This window comes from Populus trichocarpa, chromosome 5, assembly GCF_000002775.5.
Source record: "Populus trichocarpa isolate Nisqually-1 chromosome 5, P.trichocarpa_v4.1, whole genome shotgun sequence".
NCBI lineage: Eukaryota > Viridiplantae > Streptophyta > Magnoliopsida > Malpighiales > Salicaceae > Populus > Populus trichocarpa.
The window spans coordinates 7,304,299-7,323,177 of NC_037289.2; the positions used below are offsets into that span (position 1 = coordinate 7,304,299).

Consider the following 18,879-nt stretch of genomic DNA (forward strand, 5'->3'; position numbering starts at 1 on the left):
AAAACCACAATAAACTCATTTATAACTCAAACACTATCTAATTACTCTAAAAATAAAAAACATAAATAAATAAAAAAATTTTTGTGAATCTTTATTTGTTTTTTCTATAGTAATTAAAGGAAACACGATATCTATTGAACTTTCATTGTAAAGACAAACTCGTTGTTTATTTTTTTGGTGGTCAAAATATGAACATCTAATTATTTTCTTTCTCTTTATATTTTTCGATGACTTTTTTTTTCAAACTCAATGACTAAAATATAGAAAAAATAAAGTTTAAAACCAAAGTATAAAATCCTAAAATATTAGGGACCAAACAATATATAAAATCAAACTTAAAAGACTAAATTTAAATTATTGACGCCTTTTCAACTTTGGGGTCATTTTTTTTCTTTTTATCTCTGATTTTTTAATTTCTTTTTTAACTCAACCTAAGATTTTATATTTAATTTAATGATGAAATATTCCTCGACACTTCATATATTTGAAGCATGCAAAGATAACAATAAATAAAAACTCTTGACATATAAAATTATGCTAACATAACTTGAAATTATGATATTACAAAGAAATAAAATAGGAAGACCAAAAAAAGTACAGTTTTCATATGAACAGTGCAATGCTCCTGAATCAATGTGCATAGTGAACGAAAATGTAACTTTGGACCTAGTAATGTTTACATGATATTTCTTTTTAAAGAAAAAAAAACAACATTGTAATATTAACTCAATCTTCACAAATATAGCAAGTTTAAGATATAGTCAACCCCCCAAGTATTTCCTTTTCAATGGTACTTCCATTCCTTAAATGAACATCTCCAAGACCTTACAAATAAGGATGGAAATTAGAGTGTTCTGATGAAATCTGTTTAGTCTGTCGTTTGATATTATTCTCAGTTTCTTTTCTATTTATGAGCAGAAGTACATAATAAGAAGTCATTGCAGTGAAAATGTTCAAGATTTGGTTTCACCAAGGCATGAAAACTGTATAATTCCACGAGGACATTCTAATGGTGGAAGAGAAAAACATGATGCATGAAGTTCAAAGGGTGAAGAAAACCCAGAGGATATGTGCCTGCAAAGAAATTCAATGCCTATAAAAACCTTAACCATACAATGGAACACGAAGTTGACCTTGTATATTGGTGGCTGCCCTGCCATGTGCAGTGCAAGTAGTAGACTCCTAAAAGGGTCGACAAAAACACCAGACAGATGCGGAGAATTCAGGCATGAAACCGTTTAAAGTGATGGGGTTTTTTTTAATAACATGAAGAGGCAGAAGAAATTCCAAAAAGAAAACAGAAGGAAAACCTTCTTTTTGAGGATATTTTGACCACTTTCCAATCCAGTTCCTGTTATGCCAACATGAAGTGCATGAGGCGCGCTGATGACCCAGAAAACCATTTGGCTCCAATAACCCGAAAAGATGCCCTAAATGTACTGGCAGTACAACACAAAATCACAAAGCTGTTGAAGGTAAATCATTAGCATTAGAAAGCACAACTGTACATATTGGGCTTTGAGAGTTCTTTCTGTAATTTAATTTTTTTTCTCAGGACTGGGGAAGATTTATAGACCCTGGTTTCCAAGAGCTCTGGCTCTGTGCCTTCTTTTGAAAACATCTTGCCTGAATCTTTTGGTCTCACTTTGTATTTCCATGAATGGCTTCTTCTCTATAGTTTCCTTTTCCCTCTCCAGCATCCTTCGCCTCTTGGCCACTGCCATAGTTGTATCCTCGTTATCTTGTTTATGCCTTTCTGCCTCTTCCTACACAAAATTCTTTATCAAAAACCATGTATATAGAGAAGTAAGCATGAAACTGATCGCAATCTCACATTACTTACAAAGATACATAATCTTTCACCAACATCTATCGGTTGCAGATGTGATGTAGTTCATTCAGTCACTGTGATTTTCTATGCTATATAATATTCTGACAATCCTAAATGATGTTATTTACATGTGGTGAAGTGGAATAAAATATTCTGAAACAAGGAATAGAGAGGTAACCTGGAGACTACAAATGAGACTGTCAAGGGATTTGATCTTCCTATGCGGCCAGCGAGGGATGCCTAATTCCCTGCACTTTCTCTTCAGCACTGTGAGACCAACTTTTAAATTTCTTGAAGCTTCCACAATTGGTAGACCAAAGCATTTAACGACATCTTCTAAAGCAATTCTAGCAATGTCTTCACTAGCTGCTCTTTTTTTCTTCTTTTCCATAACACCTGCAGTTTTCTGGTTAGTAAGCCATGGTGATGAATTACAGAAATCCTTAGAAGTCAAGAAGAAATATAAATATTCTTATATAGCCAATTACTAGCAAGTTCTGTGCAATTTGTTGGACTGAAGCATCAATGTTTCAGCAAAATGACTTTGTTCTCAAATTAAAAATAGTATTTTTCTTTGTTGCAACTCAGGTCAGGAATCAGGAAAGGCAGTTGCTTGAAGAAGTAATCAGTCTTAGAATGTTAATATACAAAAGGATTCAAGAATATCTTCTCTTTTTTCTAATTCCATAAAGAGGAAGCTCAAATAAAACCTGCTGCGCACAGTTCAATTTGTTCGCTTTTTGATAATTCAGATGGAGAAACTGAATTAGGAAGGCAGTTAAGATCCTGGTCTAATACAGGCAGACTTTTCTTTGACTGATGGCAATTATCTCTGTCCACTTCACATATTTCTTTGGATGAAAACCTTGATGGCTCTTCATTGTCAGTTTTGCAGCTCAACTTCAAAATGAAATGGATATCTTTGGCCAGTGTTGGAATTGACTTCAGCTTGGGGTTTCTGAACATTAAAAATTATAAAGCAACAGAAAAAGGAGGAGTTAGGAACATGTCAGATTATATTGAAAGAGTAATTACCGCATGTTGGTAATAGAGTCTGCACATATTACCTTAAAACATCAAAGACGAGGAATGGGATCATCTATCTAGCTCTCCAAAGTATCCCCAATCTTAGGAATTTGGAGATGTATAGAGATTCATTTAGATTTTTTTGATAATAGATTTATTTAGATTTTAGATACATCTAAAGCGCGAAACTTTCATCTGAAACCAAACTGAGACACAATTTATTCTACTTCCATGGGGCATCTAGAGTCTAGATATGCATGAGTAATCAAAGAACCATTAATGTTCCATCACTAAGCAGGGAGTATGAATCTATATAGACATCATGAGAATTCTATTCAAGCTTGATTCTCGATAAAAGAAGCATAAGCTTGAAAATACATGAATAGATGGCAAGTATGACTCATCAATAAGAATAATAGTCTGGCATAAAAACATCTTTACTCGGAAAAGTTTTTGAAATTTGAGCACCCTTAATTACTGCTACAAGGCAAGTACCTTCGCATCAACTGCCGCATGCTGCATTTTTAAAGAAAAAAAAGAAACCTGCAGAATATACAATCTTACTGCAAGATGATTAGTTCTAGGGGTTACATCGAGTGGTGAGTCATTCCTATGCTTACTTCCCTTGCCAAACTGGAAAGAGGCTTCTAAGGCAGGTGGGTGAGTGTAGTTTCATGTGAGCTAAAAGCAAAATAAAGTTCGTTGGATAATTCAACAAGAAACGGCAGCAACTGTTTGAGGTTGAGCCTATAATTTTATTATGCTGCTTCATTTAGCCACTGAACCCAACATATCTATGATGCTATCTGGGAAAACCCAAATCCTACCTTTTTCAACAACAATTATGATGAAAGCACTTCTGCAACAGTAATATTAACCCAATCAAGTTAGCAACTTTCAGTCCTTCTAAATTGTACAGAAAGTTCTTGCATTCCAAGATTAATGATTCACCACACTTGCATAAATGACAAGACATGAACTCCCTAGCAGACACTCGGGAAACTCTATTAGTAACATATAAATGCTCAAGTCAAGAGATGCAAATAAGGATCTAATAGAAAATCTAGAGTTTAGGAGGTAGAATTGGACTAATAAATAACAAGATAAAAAGAATGGGAAAAGGAATGTACCTAGAAACTGAGAGTAGAAAAGAACTGTGGCTCAAATGAGGAGGGTTATTGACATGAAATGCAAATATGCAACGCCACAAACCAATCACTTGCCCTTCAAAGAGCTCCAAAACCTGAAATCTCCTCAATCTAAGAATTGGGCCTGCTTTCATTTCAACATATGGACCATCCACAGAGAAAACAAACTCCCTCTCAACTTCCTTTTCCTTCCCATCCTTCAATCTGTAAACATGCAAGCTTCTTACCAACTCTGCAAAACCACACAACATACCAATATGAACCAAAAACCAACCCCTTATGGGAATGGTAACTCTATCAAAAAAAGAATCAACAATAACAGAGATGCAGGCTGGAAACTCTGCAAACTACATGAAACAACAATTTAAAAAAAAAAAAAACTTTACAAGTAAAAACCAACCCCATTTGGAATTCTGTCTAGAACTCACTAATATCATAAATGCAAGCTCCTAACAAGAAGTAAACACCAAAAAGAAGCAACCTTTTCAAATAAAAATCTAAAACACATCTAAATATCAACAAAAACTGCAATTACATGCAATGGGATAGAAAGAGGGATTAAGTGAGAGTACCTTTATTGATATTGTTCTCAAAGACTAATAGAGCTATCAAAGAAGAGGCCATGAAGAAGAAGAAGAAGAAGAAGAAGAAGAAGAATAACAAGAGGTCATGCTTTGGAGGTGAGAAACAGAGGTAACTAGTAAACAGAAATACAGTGGGCACTGGGCAGATATTAGTGAATTGAATGGGGCAGCAGAATCAAGGTTTGTTTAGAATATTTTGCATGATTCATTTTTTAGTACTTTGGCCTTTTCTTTTTCACTCCCTGTTTTTGTAATTTTTCATGTTATTTTAGTAGTGTCTCCCACACTTCTGCTCTGCCAGGGCATAAGTTCTGGGATGTTGGCTGGCTCTATCCAATGGTTTAGTTAAGCTGGGGAAGAGATTTAGTGAAAATTAAATCATGATAATTTTATTTTTATTTTAGGCAAAAATCTAAGGGGCGAGTCATTAAAATATATATTTATTAAACTCCATTTAATAATTATTAAATTAAGTTTAAAAAATAATCAAATAATCAAATAAAAAAAAGTTATGAATTAAATAATTTAAATTATTTTCATTTTATATTAGTAAATAACAATATAACATAATTAAAACAAAAATAAAATAAACAATAGAAAAATTCAAACACTTTTAACTAATTATATATTGATAATTTCTAGTAAATAACATTATAATACAATTAAAACAAAAATGAAGTAAACAATAGAAAAATTCAAACACCTTAAAATACATATAAAACTAAAAATAACAAGGTAACTGGCCGATTGATTTCTAGAAAATTCAGGACCAATCGACCAATTATTCATATAAAACCAAGAAAACAACTCATCAAACATAGTATTTATGCTTCCTATAAATCTTCTTAGGTAATATGAATTGGGCAATAAAATAATGAATTGAATACATTTAGTTAATTTTTGTCTTCATAAAACCAAATAAAGTATTTTATTGAGTAGTTTTTCTTCAAGAAACTATATAAAGTATTTTGAGTCCTTTATATACAAATGAAAACTAAGTTTACTCTCTGAAATATTAAAAAAGTATTTACGCCAGTGCATTCAAATAAAATTATATTTTAAAATGTTACAAAATGATCCAGTAAATATAAGATTTATAATAAAAATAAATAAATTAGATCATTAAAAGGGACATTAGTTAGTTGGGGAAGCTTTTCTTGGTGGGAGTAAGAATCCTCGGTTTTAACCTTTTTGTCTTGTATCACTAAAATCCATGAAAACAACCTCTTCCTTTTGGACTCTTCATCTACCACAATTTGACACTAATCTCCATGATTACTCCACAAAATTACACATTACCCCTGTGAAGTTACATTCTCTAAAATGCCCTCGCTCAATCCCCATAAATACCTACATCATGCGGAAATATTGGAATATTTACAGTAATCATCAAGGGTAATGTGGTAAGAGCACGGGCATTTATGGCTCATGAAAACCTCACCAAAACTACCTTGGATGCATGCTGGAAAAGTGGCAAAAGAAGTTCAAGGGAGAAGTACTTTAGACCTTGGAATGATTCAGAATTAACGAAAATGCCATTAGACTGTCTCGGTTGAGGAGCTTGGACCGCTGGAACCGTTGGTCTTTCATGAGATTTTGGAAGTTCTCATGTTCTTGTCTTGTAGCAAAAAGCTTTGACTCAAACAGAGTCAGGCTTGGAAGTGTCCAGGCCCCCCATTAAACGCTTGAGCAGAGCTTATTATATATATCATGGAGCTCTGCCTAGCCCAAGAAACAAAACAGAACCAGCATGCCGAAGCTACGTTCCAGCACTCTTCGCCCTTTTTTACCCATGCATGATCATGGTGTTAGTAGACAAGTGGTGTCTTCTTGCAAAAAATTGGAGTCCATTTTCCTCTTGCAAACTGTTGAACGGTGCTTATGACTTCCGAGGGAAAAAAGTCGGTGATGGGAGAACATTAAGGTGACAGATTAAGAGTTTTGGCATGATCGATTATGAAGCATTATGATAGAGAAACTAAAGATGAAATACCTTCACAGCTTCATCTGGAATATTGTTGTATTGCAGTACAGACTTCCATTAGGCATGGAAGCCAAACTAACAGTAGAATTAAACTGACCCTGAAACAAAACGAGATGGCATCAACTGTAAAATTAATATCAACTGAAATGCTCGCACATCTATAACACCTCATCCTGGGTTTCATACATCCAAAACCCACATCTCTTGTTCAATCAATAAAAACAGGTGTATCATGCACACTTGCACAGGTTTCTAGTTTTAACAACTCTTCCCAACAGCCTAAACTCTTTCTTCTTGGATAGATTAATTAAGCTGAGCTACAATGGGTAATGGAATTATCAGATTTATGCAGGGACTGAGGCTGGTTTGTAACCTGAGCGTTAGGGATTGACTCAACTGACGATGCTGATACAAAAATGAAAAAAGAAGCAGAGGTAATCGATGTCTGACAGCTGATAATTGAACAAAAGAGACTTTTCAAGTGTAGTGACAAGTACTTTCATGGATTCCAGCCAACCAGGACAAGTACGAGGAAAAGAAAAAATGAGGACATCAAGAGCATAGAAGGAGACAAAAGGAAAGTACAGTAAGTGCAGAAAAAGTGGAAGAGGAGACAGACTCGAGAGAGGAAGAAAAGGGGAACACAAGGCCAATACCTATCAAGTCCTATAGTCCTAAAACTCCAGATAGTCAGGAACATAATAAAAGAGAAATGGCCTTAATGCAGCCCTCGATAACTGAAGAACTCGTCCATTAATCCCCTGACAAGCTTCATCACCTAACCAAGCAAAATCCAGCATATTTAAGTAATTATGTCAGTGTCATGAACCATTATATGTAAATAAACCCCCACATGTAAGAATAAACTGAACCAGCCAGCGCATAAGATAAAATTTAACCATTCCGAAATAATTAGTCAAGTCTGATCCTTTTAACTAAGCTGCCAAAAAAATATGCAACCATATGAACAAGAGATAAACAGACGAGATGAGAAGCACACCATAGTGATCTTCTGTATATACAGCTCTCTCCAAAGTACAGGAGGTTTTTCTTCGATATTCTCATGCTGAACGGTGGAACTGCTTTCAGAATTAACAGAATTAGGAACTGTGAGAAGGGCATTCATGGCTGCATTTAGCAACCTCTTTCCTTGATTGGCATCATCACACAAAGCTGAAAAGATACAGCACAAACCTTAAACAAAATCAGAGAATTATCAACTCAAGTATCCCGAATTTTTTTTAGAAGCTTGGGATTGTGCCACCATGGAAAGTTAGCAGTCAATAAATCACGAGCTCCATCATCATAACCTTTGAGATTCAGTTGACATGGGGTTTTTTTTAATGACACGAGGAGCCATAAGCGATAAATTTTTCCTCAACATATCTTTACATTCCAATTTCTCACAGTTAACATATGTGTTTTTAAATACGTGAATTATCTTGAACTCGTTTCCAAAGAGTCCATGTAAATTCTATGAACTGGGTAAGGCCCAGGTCTCCCTTTTATGTTTTCAAGGTGATCTTGCATGAATAATACGAGTTACAGATGCTAATTGCTATCAAATGCACAGTCATAAAAGATGGTCGACAGTAGAATCAGAAAGTCAAAGTGTAAACAAAAAGATGATATTACATCTCTTCTCCAAGAACAAGCCAAATTTACATGCCTGGAGAGCTTGTAATTGGAGAGCTTGGATAAGAAAAAAAGTTAGAATTGTATTTATACCAAGCAACTCCAACAAGGAAGAGAGAACAGGAACAAAACTTTAAGCTGACCTTACATCGAGGGGGATATGCGACCAGCAGGTTTGATGTGTCTGGATTCAAGGAACTCCTTGCAATGCATATCCTCCTGGCCACCTTCCATTTAACATCTCTGATGCTCAAAAACTAATAACTTCCATGCAGAAGATCTGATTGAGAGGCTGGCGGTGATGGAAGAGTATAGGATGGATCCAAAACCAGCTTCTGGCTAAAGATATCCTGGCCAGAAGCCAATCATTTCTTTTGCAGCTTCCACTCATTTCTCGGATTTGGAGTTTCCCACGCGGCTGTAAGAGTTCCATACCTCCTGAAGAAGTATGAAATACAAGATAATTCTTTTGCACCTCACAAATGGCTATACTCGTTTAATGTTATCCATGTTGTAAGCAAATTAATCATATGCATATTTTAGCACCTTCTCCATAAGCAAGGCAGTAACTGGCGCTGACAAAACCTGTATGACAGAACTTTCCAATTCGGACCAGCATATTAGCTTTGATAACCATGTCCCAATTATAAGAAACTTCCCTAATCTTATAGGTAAATTATTTACAATTTTGGATGTCCTCGTAATTTTGCTTCTCGCAAGCCATTCCAAGGACATGTTCCTTTCTTTGTCTTTAAAAAGGATATATCCCCTACAAAATATATATATATATATATATATATATACACTTTTTGCATTTCACTTCACATATCTTTTTATAACAAAATGGAATGAGTGCTACTCACTTCATTCCATCTCTTCTTCCACTAATACATAGACTTTCCCCACTAATTCTAGCTACCTAACTAGCTTTCTCTTATTAATATTTAACACATTATCAGTGACGGGCCTAGCTTGGACCTACTCCTCCTTATTAATTAGAGCCCTATGAATATAAAAATTTAAAAACCCATAAATAAATTTGAACACAGTTAGCAAAAGCTAAAAATCAAATTTAAAATAAAAAATATGACTTGACAATTACCTTAAATCAAGACACCAATACTATAAGAGTTCAAACCTCCACCTAATAATTAGTAAATCACAAATGAAAAATATAAGGAAAGCATCATAAATATAGTTGTTCTTCAAAAAGTCAATTTCAGTTTGAACTGAAAAGTATGAGTTTTCCTCGTACACTCAAACACAAATATTATTCTAAAATCAAAGTTTGTGTGTTAGAGTTTACTCTTATTCTTTGTTCTTATAGAAATACTCTTACTTGTTAAAGAATTAACCAAGTTTTGCGACGTCTTCTATACTTCTCGTTCGTATCTCTTTATAGGCATTGGGTGGAAATTCGGTTTCTATAATCTTGGTGTTTCAGTATAGGTTATCGTTATATCAAACTAAATCACAAGCCTAAATTTAGCTTTATTGGAAAAGGGTCAATTTGACTATAGGTTTCAGGATCTTTATATCTATAGGGTTCGCACCGGTTGGTATTAAAGCAACACTCTAAAATCAATTTATATCTTTTTATCTTTTATTTTTGTTATTTCATCGTTGTCTTTATCTAGCACCTAGTTACAGCAAGAGTAAAAAAAATAAAGCAAATTGCAGAATTGAGTTAATATGTCTTTAAAAAACAAGTCAGCATCCAATTAAAATGATGATTCAAAATCGTATCTTTTTAGAAAAGAGAGAATGATGTGATCTAAACTACACCAAATGATTTATTACATGTGTTAATTGGGCCTATTACAATGTTAAGAGCTAAGAAAGTTAAAGAGGCTTTCAATTGGTTAATTTAAGATATTTGGGCTTTATTTCCTACAAGACTTTCGGATTCAACTTATTTTTCTACTAATAAGTGGATTGAACTTATTTTTTCTAATGTTTATTTTTACACTAACAAGTATAATTTTTAATCTGACCATTAGATCAGGCTAAAACCTTATCAAAAGTTTTTAGAGATCTTGTTTTATATTAGATTAAATTTTCAAGTCAATGGAATATCGGAAAGATCTTACGATAAAGTCCAGAATATACCATGCGGGAATTACATTGCTTTCCTAGTTTATTTAGAATTCTTGTTTATGTTTTATTTAGAATTTGTTTACTATTTTTCTAGCAATGTTTATGGTGTTTTTAGCTAGTATAAATAAGATTGTTCCTGTATTTAGGTTTTAAAAAAAAAATAATAATAATAAATTAATTATTCAAAAATAAAACTTATATAAAAGAATTTGCTATTATTCTTAGTTCCGTATGATTTCTATAAACTCCAATAAGGTACAGAAATGAAACTATATGCCGATCTTGCATCGAGGGGGATATACAATTAACCAGCAAATTTGACATATCTGGCTTCAAGGAACTTCTTGTGGTGCATATCCCTCTGGCCACCTTTCATTTAACATCTCTAATGCTCAAAAAGTTAAAACTTACATGCAGAAGATGTGGCGGAGAGGCTGACAGTGAGGTCAGTGTAAAGGATGGATCCAGAACCAGCTTCTTCTGGCTAAATATGTCCTGATCAGAAGGCAATCGTACACCTTTGTAACTCCCACTATCCTGAAAAATGAAATAAAAGAAAAGATAATTCATCTGAACCTTACAGCTTGGCTATATTCATTTGCTATCCATGAAACAAATTATAAGCGTATTTTAGCACCCTTTTCCATAAGCATCGCCATCACCGGCATTCGCAAAACCTGTATCACAGAAGTTTCAGGTGCAGGTGAGCGTATTGACTTGACAGAGTCGCAACTGTTTATGTCCACTTTATAAGAAGTTTTATGGCCTGTTAGGTAAGCATTATTTGCATATTTGTTAAGTTCCCACTAAACACAAGGAAAAAATAACACAAGCAGACGTGACCATTCTCATGAAAATCAAGCAACACTCAAGTATCTAAGCAGAATAGATCAGACAGTGTCAATCCCATTTAGGAGCAATGTTATTTGCACAACACATGGACAGCAACAGATATGTTAGATTTTCAGTAGTCAATAGAGAACTTGAACCGAAAACGTCTTTTCTCCTGTATCAGCCTCTGTCCTATTCTTTCTGTGGGTTTCAGTACTGGGAAGAAAAATAGTACAATCTAGTAGTTAAAGCATTATGTGTTTCTGATCTAGATATTGTACCAGTCGCAGGTATAGCACTGTAAAACCCACCTAAATTTTAAACCACAGAATAACGGCTAAACCAAAACATATAAACAAGAATTAACCTCCCAGCTGGTGACTGGTGTAGAGCCAAACAATCCATTCCATCTTTAGTCCTGAGCAAATCTCGACATGCCTCCATGTCCTCTTGATCATAATCTGTCATTGCTATAGCATACAGAATAATCCTGCAGACAAGCAGAGATAAACAAAATCAAGTAAACTTCAGACCAATCGGGGGGGGAAACGCACAGAGATAATAATATTACTCTCTTCAACTGATACAGCAGGGTGACAGCAGTCTGTACGATTTAATAGTTGGAGGCGACCACATTTTCGACAAGTAGTCAACAAACGGCCTCTCCAAATCCTCCTCTGAAATCTTCGCCTTCCCTTCCTCTCATCATTCTCATTCCCATTTCCATCCCCATCACCAGCTTGAAAAAACTCATCAACTGATTCTTTTCCATCAGAGTCAAACTCTTATCCTTAATTATGGCAGCTCTAGAATCAGGAACGTTCCATAACTTTCCATTTCCATTTCCATCACCAACAAAACTGGCATCAACACTATTGAACTCCACATACTTACTTGCTTCTGATTTTAACATAAGATCAATTGATTTTTCTGCACAAAATAATGTCCTCAGCCCACATTAATCCAAATTAAACTTGCGCGAGTTTTTTTTTTTTTTTTTTTGCAACAATTCGGGACAAAAACATAAAACAAGACCCTATTTCCTACACAAATTCTCCCAACTTAGGTTTTAACGCTGTAAATCTTGATTTGAGAGAGATGGGTTCTATAGGCAATTTCGCGTGTTCTTGTTGCGTTAGGATTTTAGTTTCACTTTGAAAGATGTTTGATTTTGTAGTCTTTTGTTTTGAAGGTTTTACCGTGACTTTCTCAGTGGCCAAAGCCTAAATTGCTCGCACAGTTTTCATTTCGAACATTTTAGCCTTTTTACTAAAATTGTGGTTGCACCACTCCTAACCCTTCCAATTTGTGGCTATCTAGTAGCAAAGGGACGAACAGGGTCCAAAATTCTATCAGTAGCTTACGGGCTTCGTATGAATTGGGATTCGGCAGCTAAAACAGCGATAGCTCAATTATGATTGGTTCTCCTCATGAAGAGATTTCAAGTTCGAAACTTCTAAATAAAAAATGCTGTACAAAATTGAATTTGGATGGATTTAATAGCATAGAAGAATGCACAAAAAAAAAGGAAAGGAAAAGGAAAATCGAAGCAATACATTAATCCGTGCAATTTATGTGGAGGCTAATGCAAATCCCATAATTAGAATCCACAGGTATCATTTTCCATCAACAGTAATTTTTTTCACACAACATCATCCTCCATTCATGGGGCAAATTCTAATGCTCGGTTCTATTACATATAAATCATTGCGCCAGGCTGTTGCCTTTCTTAGAGGCTATATTTTACCCTTCAAGAGTTCGAGCACGCTATTGATGCATGCATGCAAGGCATTCATTCTACACTGCTAGAAGCCGATAATAATCTTGCTGAAAGAATGACTGCCGAGCAACACTCACACACTGATGTTGATAACGAAAAGTTAAGACACACAAGTTCTAGCAAGTGCAGGGAAGAAAATGCAGTAACTTCTGTGTATTAGGGAAAAGCAAGCTACAGCTAGAAAAATTGCTTAGTGAATAACTAAGAACATCTTATTAATTATTTTTTTAACTCATTTTTAATTAAAAAAAATATGAGTTGAAAAAAAAATCTACATAAAAATATTCTTATCACTTTTGTACATCATGATTTCATTCTCTCTTTTCTTTTTGTGCATCTCTGATAGGATATCTTTAGTTAACTCCCTGAGCACTACACATTGTATAAAATTTGTTGTATCCAAGAATTAATAAAACCATGCTCCAAAAACTAATTAGTCTTCATAATCCTCCACTATTTCCATGCAAACAATTAAGAACCTGAACCAGAAAACTGGGAACAAATTTGACCCATGGCAGAATGACACTAAACATAACATCTTCACAAGAAGCAAAATTTAGATCATTAAAAAGACAGGTATCTCGTATCTGAACATTATAAGCATATAACAATAACCACATTGAACTTTATTTGAGTCAGATGTGAACTAAACAGATGGCCAGAATACAAACAGTAAACCTAAGGTCGGCATAAAATCCCATGCCAGTCGGCTTCTTTTCACTGCCTTGATCTCGACTCTGCCCGTCTAGCTTCATCTTGTGTTGAAGGAAACAGCTCAACATACCTCGATCCAATTGTCATCTTGTCCTTGCTCATAGCTCTTTTGGCCTCCTCAGCAGAAATGAACTCTACATATGCCTCTCCAGTAGCTTTCCCATCTGGGCGGCATGCAATGTGTATCCTTTCATCAATGAGCTTAAAGTCTTTGAAGAATTCAATTATTTCAGCTTTTTTTGCAGAAAAGGGGAGACCCCGCATCTTCAAGATCTCTGTGTATTCCATTTGATCCTTATCACTGAACCTCTTTGCTCTAGATGGAGGAGGACTTCCATGGTAATCATTGTCATAGATTCCTTCATAATTCACCTCCGCAGCAACAGCGTTGTAATAATCCTGCCTCTTGCACCTAAAAACTTCCACATACCTCCGTCCCATGTTTTGTCGATCCCTCTGTAAAGCAAACTCAACCTGCATAGGTCCAGCAAAGACAACAAAAGCTTCTCCAGTGAACCGCCCACTCTTGTTGACCAGCAAGACATCCACAATATCCAATCCAGCAAAGAACTTGAGAATCTCAACATCTGAGCAGTTGAAAGGAAGCCCCCTCAGACGAACCACAGGAAAGGGTGGGGGCTGAAATCCACCACCGTATCCATAAGGTTGAAAGCCACTCGCACCACTGCTCACTGCGAAGTAGGGATTTGATTCCATCATTCTTTGTCTCTTTGAGCCGACCTCGTACCCATCCGAAACCCCCCCGCTTCCCAACATTGCCCTTCAATTATCCAAACCCAAAAAGAAAAAAAGGAAAAAATCCCCACTAAACCTGTTAATAAAACCAATCCCAACCCACACTTCCCTGACACCCAAATATTCCTAAAACTTTAACTCTTAAACAAAATGCACCGTATTTAACACCATCCATCCTAAAAATAGAACTACACATAAACCCCAAATGCAAAAGCAAATTTCATAATCACAAATTGCAGTAAAAACATTTAAACTAACTAATGCAACAGGCAACAAGAAGGGGTTAACAAACAAAAACAAAACAGTGACCAAACCCTTAAGGCTTAGTTCATATAAGACACTAACTCACAAAGACACTCTCATCTTTTTGGTCATACAAAACATAATAACTTAATTAGATAGCAGTTTCAAAATAAACGCATTAAATATCACCTTTTCAATACTATTCTCATCTCTATACCCAACCTTAATGCTTAAAACAAAATCTTTCTTCGAGAAACACAAACCCTTCAGTTTATTATCTTTCTCTTTCTTTTCCTTGTATTGAAAAATTACAAATCCCTTATCAACGACAGCAAATCAATGCCTTATTTAAAAGTTTTCCGTAACTTATTTCCCAATTCAGTTAATTATTATTAAACCTAAATTCAATGTCAAACAGCACATGCCAGTAATCAATGGTACCACACTTTAAATCTCGATTTTTCCTTCTGATTCCTAATATTCCACAAAAATAAAACCACTATTGATACATTCAAAGCAACAAAAACACTAAACTTTCAAGAAATCAACACACACCATCAGCAAATTCCACAACACTGTTTTCTTATCCTTAATTACACATTCCAAATATCATAAAGACAAGCAACAGAATCAATAAGAAAGCAAAAAAGCTTAACTTATACATACCCTCTGGATCCGTACATGGTTTCCGAGTCTTTGAAATCCTTACAGGTCTTGAAGATTTGAGTCTGTAGAATGAATTTACTTGTCTGTGCCAGAATTGAAAACCCCTAATTCGAGTTTTGCGAAAGAAAGAGGAGAAAAGAGAGAAATTAAGAACCCTAGATAGGGTCAAAATAGTGATAGCCTTCAATGATCTGTTTAGTGTTTTTTTATTTTCTGCTTCGGCTATGGCTTTATTAAGTACTATGGTAAGTTTATGCATTTACTGAAATGCCCTTGGGATTTCCACGGGCAAGTGGACTACTAGGACCACGGACTGTTGCTTTTGTGTATTAAAAAAATTTTTATTTTAAATTAATTTTTTATTTGTTTTTATTTTTTTTAATATGTTAAAGTTAAAAATAAATTTTAAAAAATAAAAAACTATTATTTTAATTTATTTTCAAATGAAAAATACTTTGAAAAACAATTACTATCACAATATCAAACCGGCTCTACATTATAGTTGTCCAAAACGGTCCATTCTAAAAAGTGAATTCGATAATTTGTTGAAATGAAAAGTCAATTTGATACTAGATTGGTTAAGATATCAACCCTTTGAATTCATCTACATAAGTTAGGTTTTAGTAATTTGATTAATTTAGCTCACTCTAATCTAAACTAGACAAATCAATTATGATAATTTCACCTTGAACAAGATTCTATTCAAGAATATATGAAATATTTTTTTAATTTATCTATAGTTATGAATCTTTTTTTATTGTTCAAATATCATTGTGGCACTCAATATCGTAACGTCCACCCTTTCTTTCTAAGTGTTTTATGTTGAGAGAGGGCAAAAGTTCTAAAACATGTTTGAGATGTTAAAGAATCATCATTTAATATTATAATCATTAGAAACCCTAGTTGGTTTTTCAGAGTTCTAGATAAGGAACTGGTTATGCTAAAGAAAATATATTATCACTCTAAAGCATTTTACCTTGGATAACCTACATTATTACTTGTCTTTTATTCCTAACGTTTTTAATATGCTTAAATGTTGAAGATTTATTTATACCAGTACATGAAATCTTATGGCTAAAGGTTAATCTTAAAACTGGGAACCATTCTTAAAGGTAAAAAAGGGTGATTAAAGTCTATTGTATATGAAGTTCAAATTGTGTCACCACTCCTGGTTATTTCCAGAACAACGACATGCAATGACTCATTTATTTTATAACAATCAGTGAATGAGCACTGCAATGGCTTATGGCAAGTGTTGGTCTTTCAAACATCATCAATGAATAAAATGGTAGGCCTATATAGGGTTATATTAACCCGACGTTACACTTTGTTCAAAATAATAGGATAACGACTTGTTATGGTTCATTTATCTTGGTGGAAAATTATTTGCAAATTCTTTTTGTTTAATGATTTTTATACATCCGTCCACTTGTACTCAAGCAACGATCATTATTGGTTCATCTACCTGGAGGTAAGATATGAAAGTACTTAAAGCAAATATCTCTTGTTGGACTAAAATATTATGTGATTTTAATATAATGATCAATGATTGTTCATTTATCCTTAAACATATTATTCTATCAGCAACAATACTTATTGTTTACTTTTCTTATAATGTTTCCCATATCAAAGCCTATGCATATTAGTCTATTAAAACTCATCCATGCACAAACAATATCAATAGATAACCATTCAAGATGTTTGTTGTCATACTTATTATTATTATTATTTGACAATGAGAGAAAATTACATGTAAATGGATTGACTAAGTAGTTACCCCTAATCAACACCAAAAGTAATTACATATGACGGTTCATTTATCTTCGCGTATCATTAATGAATAACTTGACCAAAGACATTCATGCATTTTAGATGAAAATCTTTATTATTATTTTTAAATGAAGTGAAATGGAATTGTTACCACCAATCAATATCAAAGGTAATGATGACCGACAACGGTTCATTTACCTTTGAATGTTATTAGTGAATAACATATTAAAAGGACTCATAATTGTTAAGAAGAAATTTATTTACATATTTAAAATAAAATAAAATAAAAACAAAGTAAGGGGATGTGCTACCCCCAATTGGGATTAAAAGTAATGATCTAAGATGATTCGTTTACCTTTGAATACCGTTGGTGGATAATGGGCCAAAAACATGTACATTTTAGTTAGAAATTACCAAATTTGATTATTTTTTCTTTTTTAAAAAAAAAACTGAGATATTTGTAAAAGAGTTTGAATGTTAGCATTTTCTAAGCAAGGCCTTTCATGTGGGCAAAACCCTTGGTATCTATCATATCTCAACTTATGAGAATGATTTTTTTTAATAAAAAAACAAAATATATATTAATCTCAACAACTCAAATTACTATATAGTCTTCATAGAGTATCGACTAGGAACATTTAGGAATAATATTTTGATACAATAAGAATCTTATAATTATAACAACTTCATGATTTTCTTTGAAAAATATTTTTGTCTCATTGAATTTATCTTTACTCTAAACTCATTAATCAAATATAAATGAATATTAAAAATAATAAATATATTTATTAATAATAAATATATTTATATGAATAAAATCAGTGTCAACTGTAACCAATCAACTGACTATATAACATATACACTGACACTCAATCATAAAGACTTTAGTGACCAATATTAAAATGACACGAAAGAAAAGGGACTTCACAAAACGAGTCTGAATGAGTCTGAGAACGATGTTAAGAAAGAGTATTATATATACTTTAGTTGTAGAGAAAGTTTCAGGAAACTCTCTACTATAATCGTTTGAAGAGGTAAGTATAGTATTAGAAAATTCTAGATATTTGTCCTATTGAGCTATCTAATTTCTTATCTCTTATACTTAACATCTAGAACGTGATAGATTTTGAGTGGCGTTTGAGCTTCTTAATCATTTACCCCTTACATGTGGTGAGAAAGATTGAGTTACTCATAATTTACTAGGTTGTGTCTAATCCATATCTATTCAAATTTAAAATAATGTTTGTTTTGTTCCACACTATTAGTCATATAGTGTTCATATTTACAAACTTTAGAAGCATGTCGATGCCTAAGTCAACTGAGTCTTTTGCATGTAAAGTTTATAATTTACATGTTAGGATTATAAAAAATTCAAGCAAGTAATAAATAATACAAACTTTAAATTGATTTACATAAGTATTATGACGCATTTAATATAGAAGATTATCTTATAATACAAATTAGACCTAAACAGTATATTTCATAAACCAATTAAAATTGCAAGTTAGTATTGTTAAACCATTTAAAGTGATACAAATGATTGAATTAAAAAGTTATGTCATTAAGCTGCCATCAAAATTTTGATATTAACTTCCCTTTTAACATGAATAACATCGTTTTATATAAAAAATAACTTATCTCTAATGATGTTTTTGAAACTTCTACCTCATCACCTTTATTATTAGCACAAAATGACATATATAATGCTACTTTGGATGCATAAGTTATTTTTAACAAAGATGGTGAAATTCAACGCATCATAGTTCACAAAGTATTATACTTGAATTACTAGAGATACGTTGTAGCATATTGAT

General features: G+C 33.5%; 2 protein-coding genes across 5 annotated transcripts; both read right to left on the minus strand.

Moving 5' to 3' along the window:
- Nucleotides 1-1,387: 1,387 nt before the first annotated feature.
- LOC7480458 (protein RKD5) lies at nt 1,388-5,055 on the minus strand. 3 transcript variants are annotated; one of them, XM_024601043.2, is made up of 5 exons: nt 4,578-5,055; nt 3,988-4,237; nt 2,542-2,789; nt 2,010-2,227; nt 1,388-1,762 (listed from the first exon to the last, which is right to left on the minus strand). In XM_024601043.2, the coding sequence occupies exons 1-5, from the start codon at nt 4,627-4,629 to the stop codon at nt 1,673-1,675; spliced, it is 858 nt and encodes a 285-aa protein (XP_024456811.2). In that variant the 5' UTR covers nt 4,630-5,055; the 3' UTR covers nt 1,388-1,672. The 3 variants fall into 3 exon arrangements, with proteins under 3 accessions (XP_024456811.2, XP_024456810.1, XP_052308688.1); XM_024601042.2 differs by having other exon boundaries at nt 1,388-1,766; nt 4,578-5,040; XM_052452728.1 differs by having other exon boundaries at nt 1,388-1,766; nt 3,988-4,209; nt 4,578-5,038.
- Nucleotides 5,056-13,455: 8,400 nt separating this feature from the next.
- Nucleotides 13,456-15,506, minus strand: LOC7480460 (uncharacterized). 2 transcript variants are annotated; one of them, XM_024602002.2, is made up of 2 exons: nt 15,296-15,506; nt 13,456-14,322 (listed from the first exon to the last, which is right to left on the minus strand). In XM_024602002.2, exon 2 carries the CDS (start codon nt 14,108-14,110, stop codon nt 13,634-13,636), a length of 477 nt encoding a protein of 158 aa, XP_024457770.1. In that variant the 5' UTR covers nt 14,111-14,322; nt 15,296-15,506; the 3' UTR covers nt 13,456-13,633. The 2 variants fall into 2 exon arrangements, with proteins under 2 accessions (XP_024457770.1, XP_002307213.2); XM_002307177.4 differs by having other exon boundaries at nt 13,456-14,411; nt 15,296-15,492.
- Nucleotides 15,507-18,879: the final 3,373 nt, after the last annotated feature.

Bases quoted from the DNA above. Each gene is read 5' to 3' on its own strand.
- LOC7480458 (XM_024601042.2), bottom strand. From the start codon at position 4,629: ATGGCCTCTTCTTTGATAGCTCTATTAGTCTTTGAGAACAATATCAAT. The intron at 4,238-4,577 runs GTACTCTCACTT...GTGGTTTTGCAG, and splicing joins TGAGAACAATATCAATAAAG to AGTTGGTAAGAAGCTTGCAT. The intron at 2,228-2,541 runs GTTTTATTTGAG...AGAAAACTGCAG, and splicing joins AATTGAACTGTGCGCAGCAG to GTGTTATGGAAAAGAAGAAA.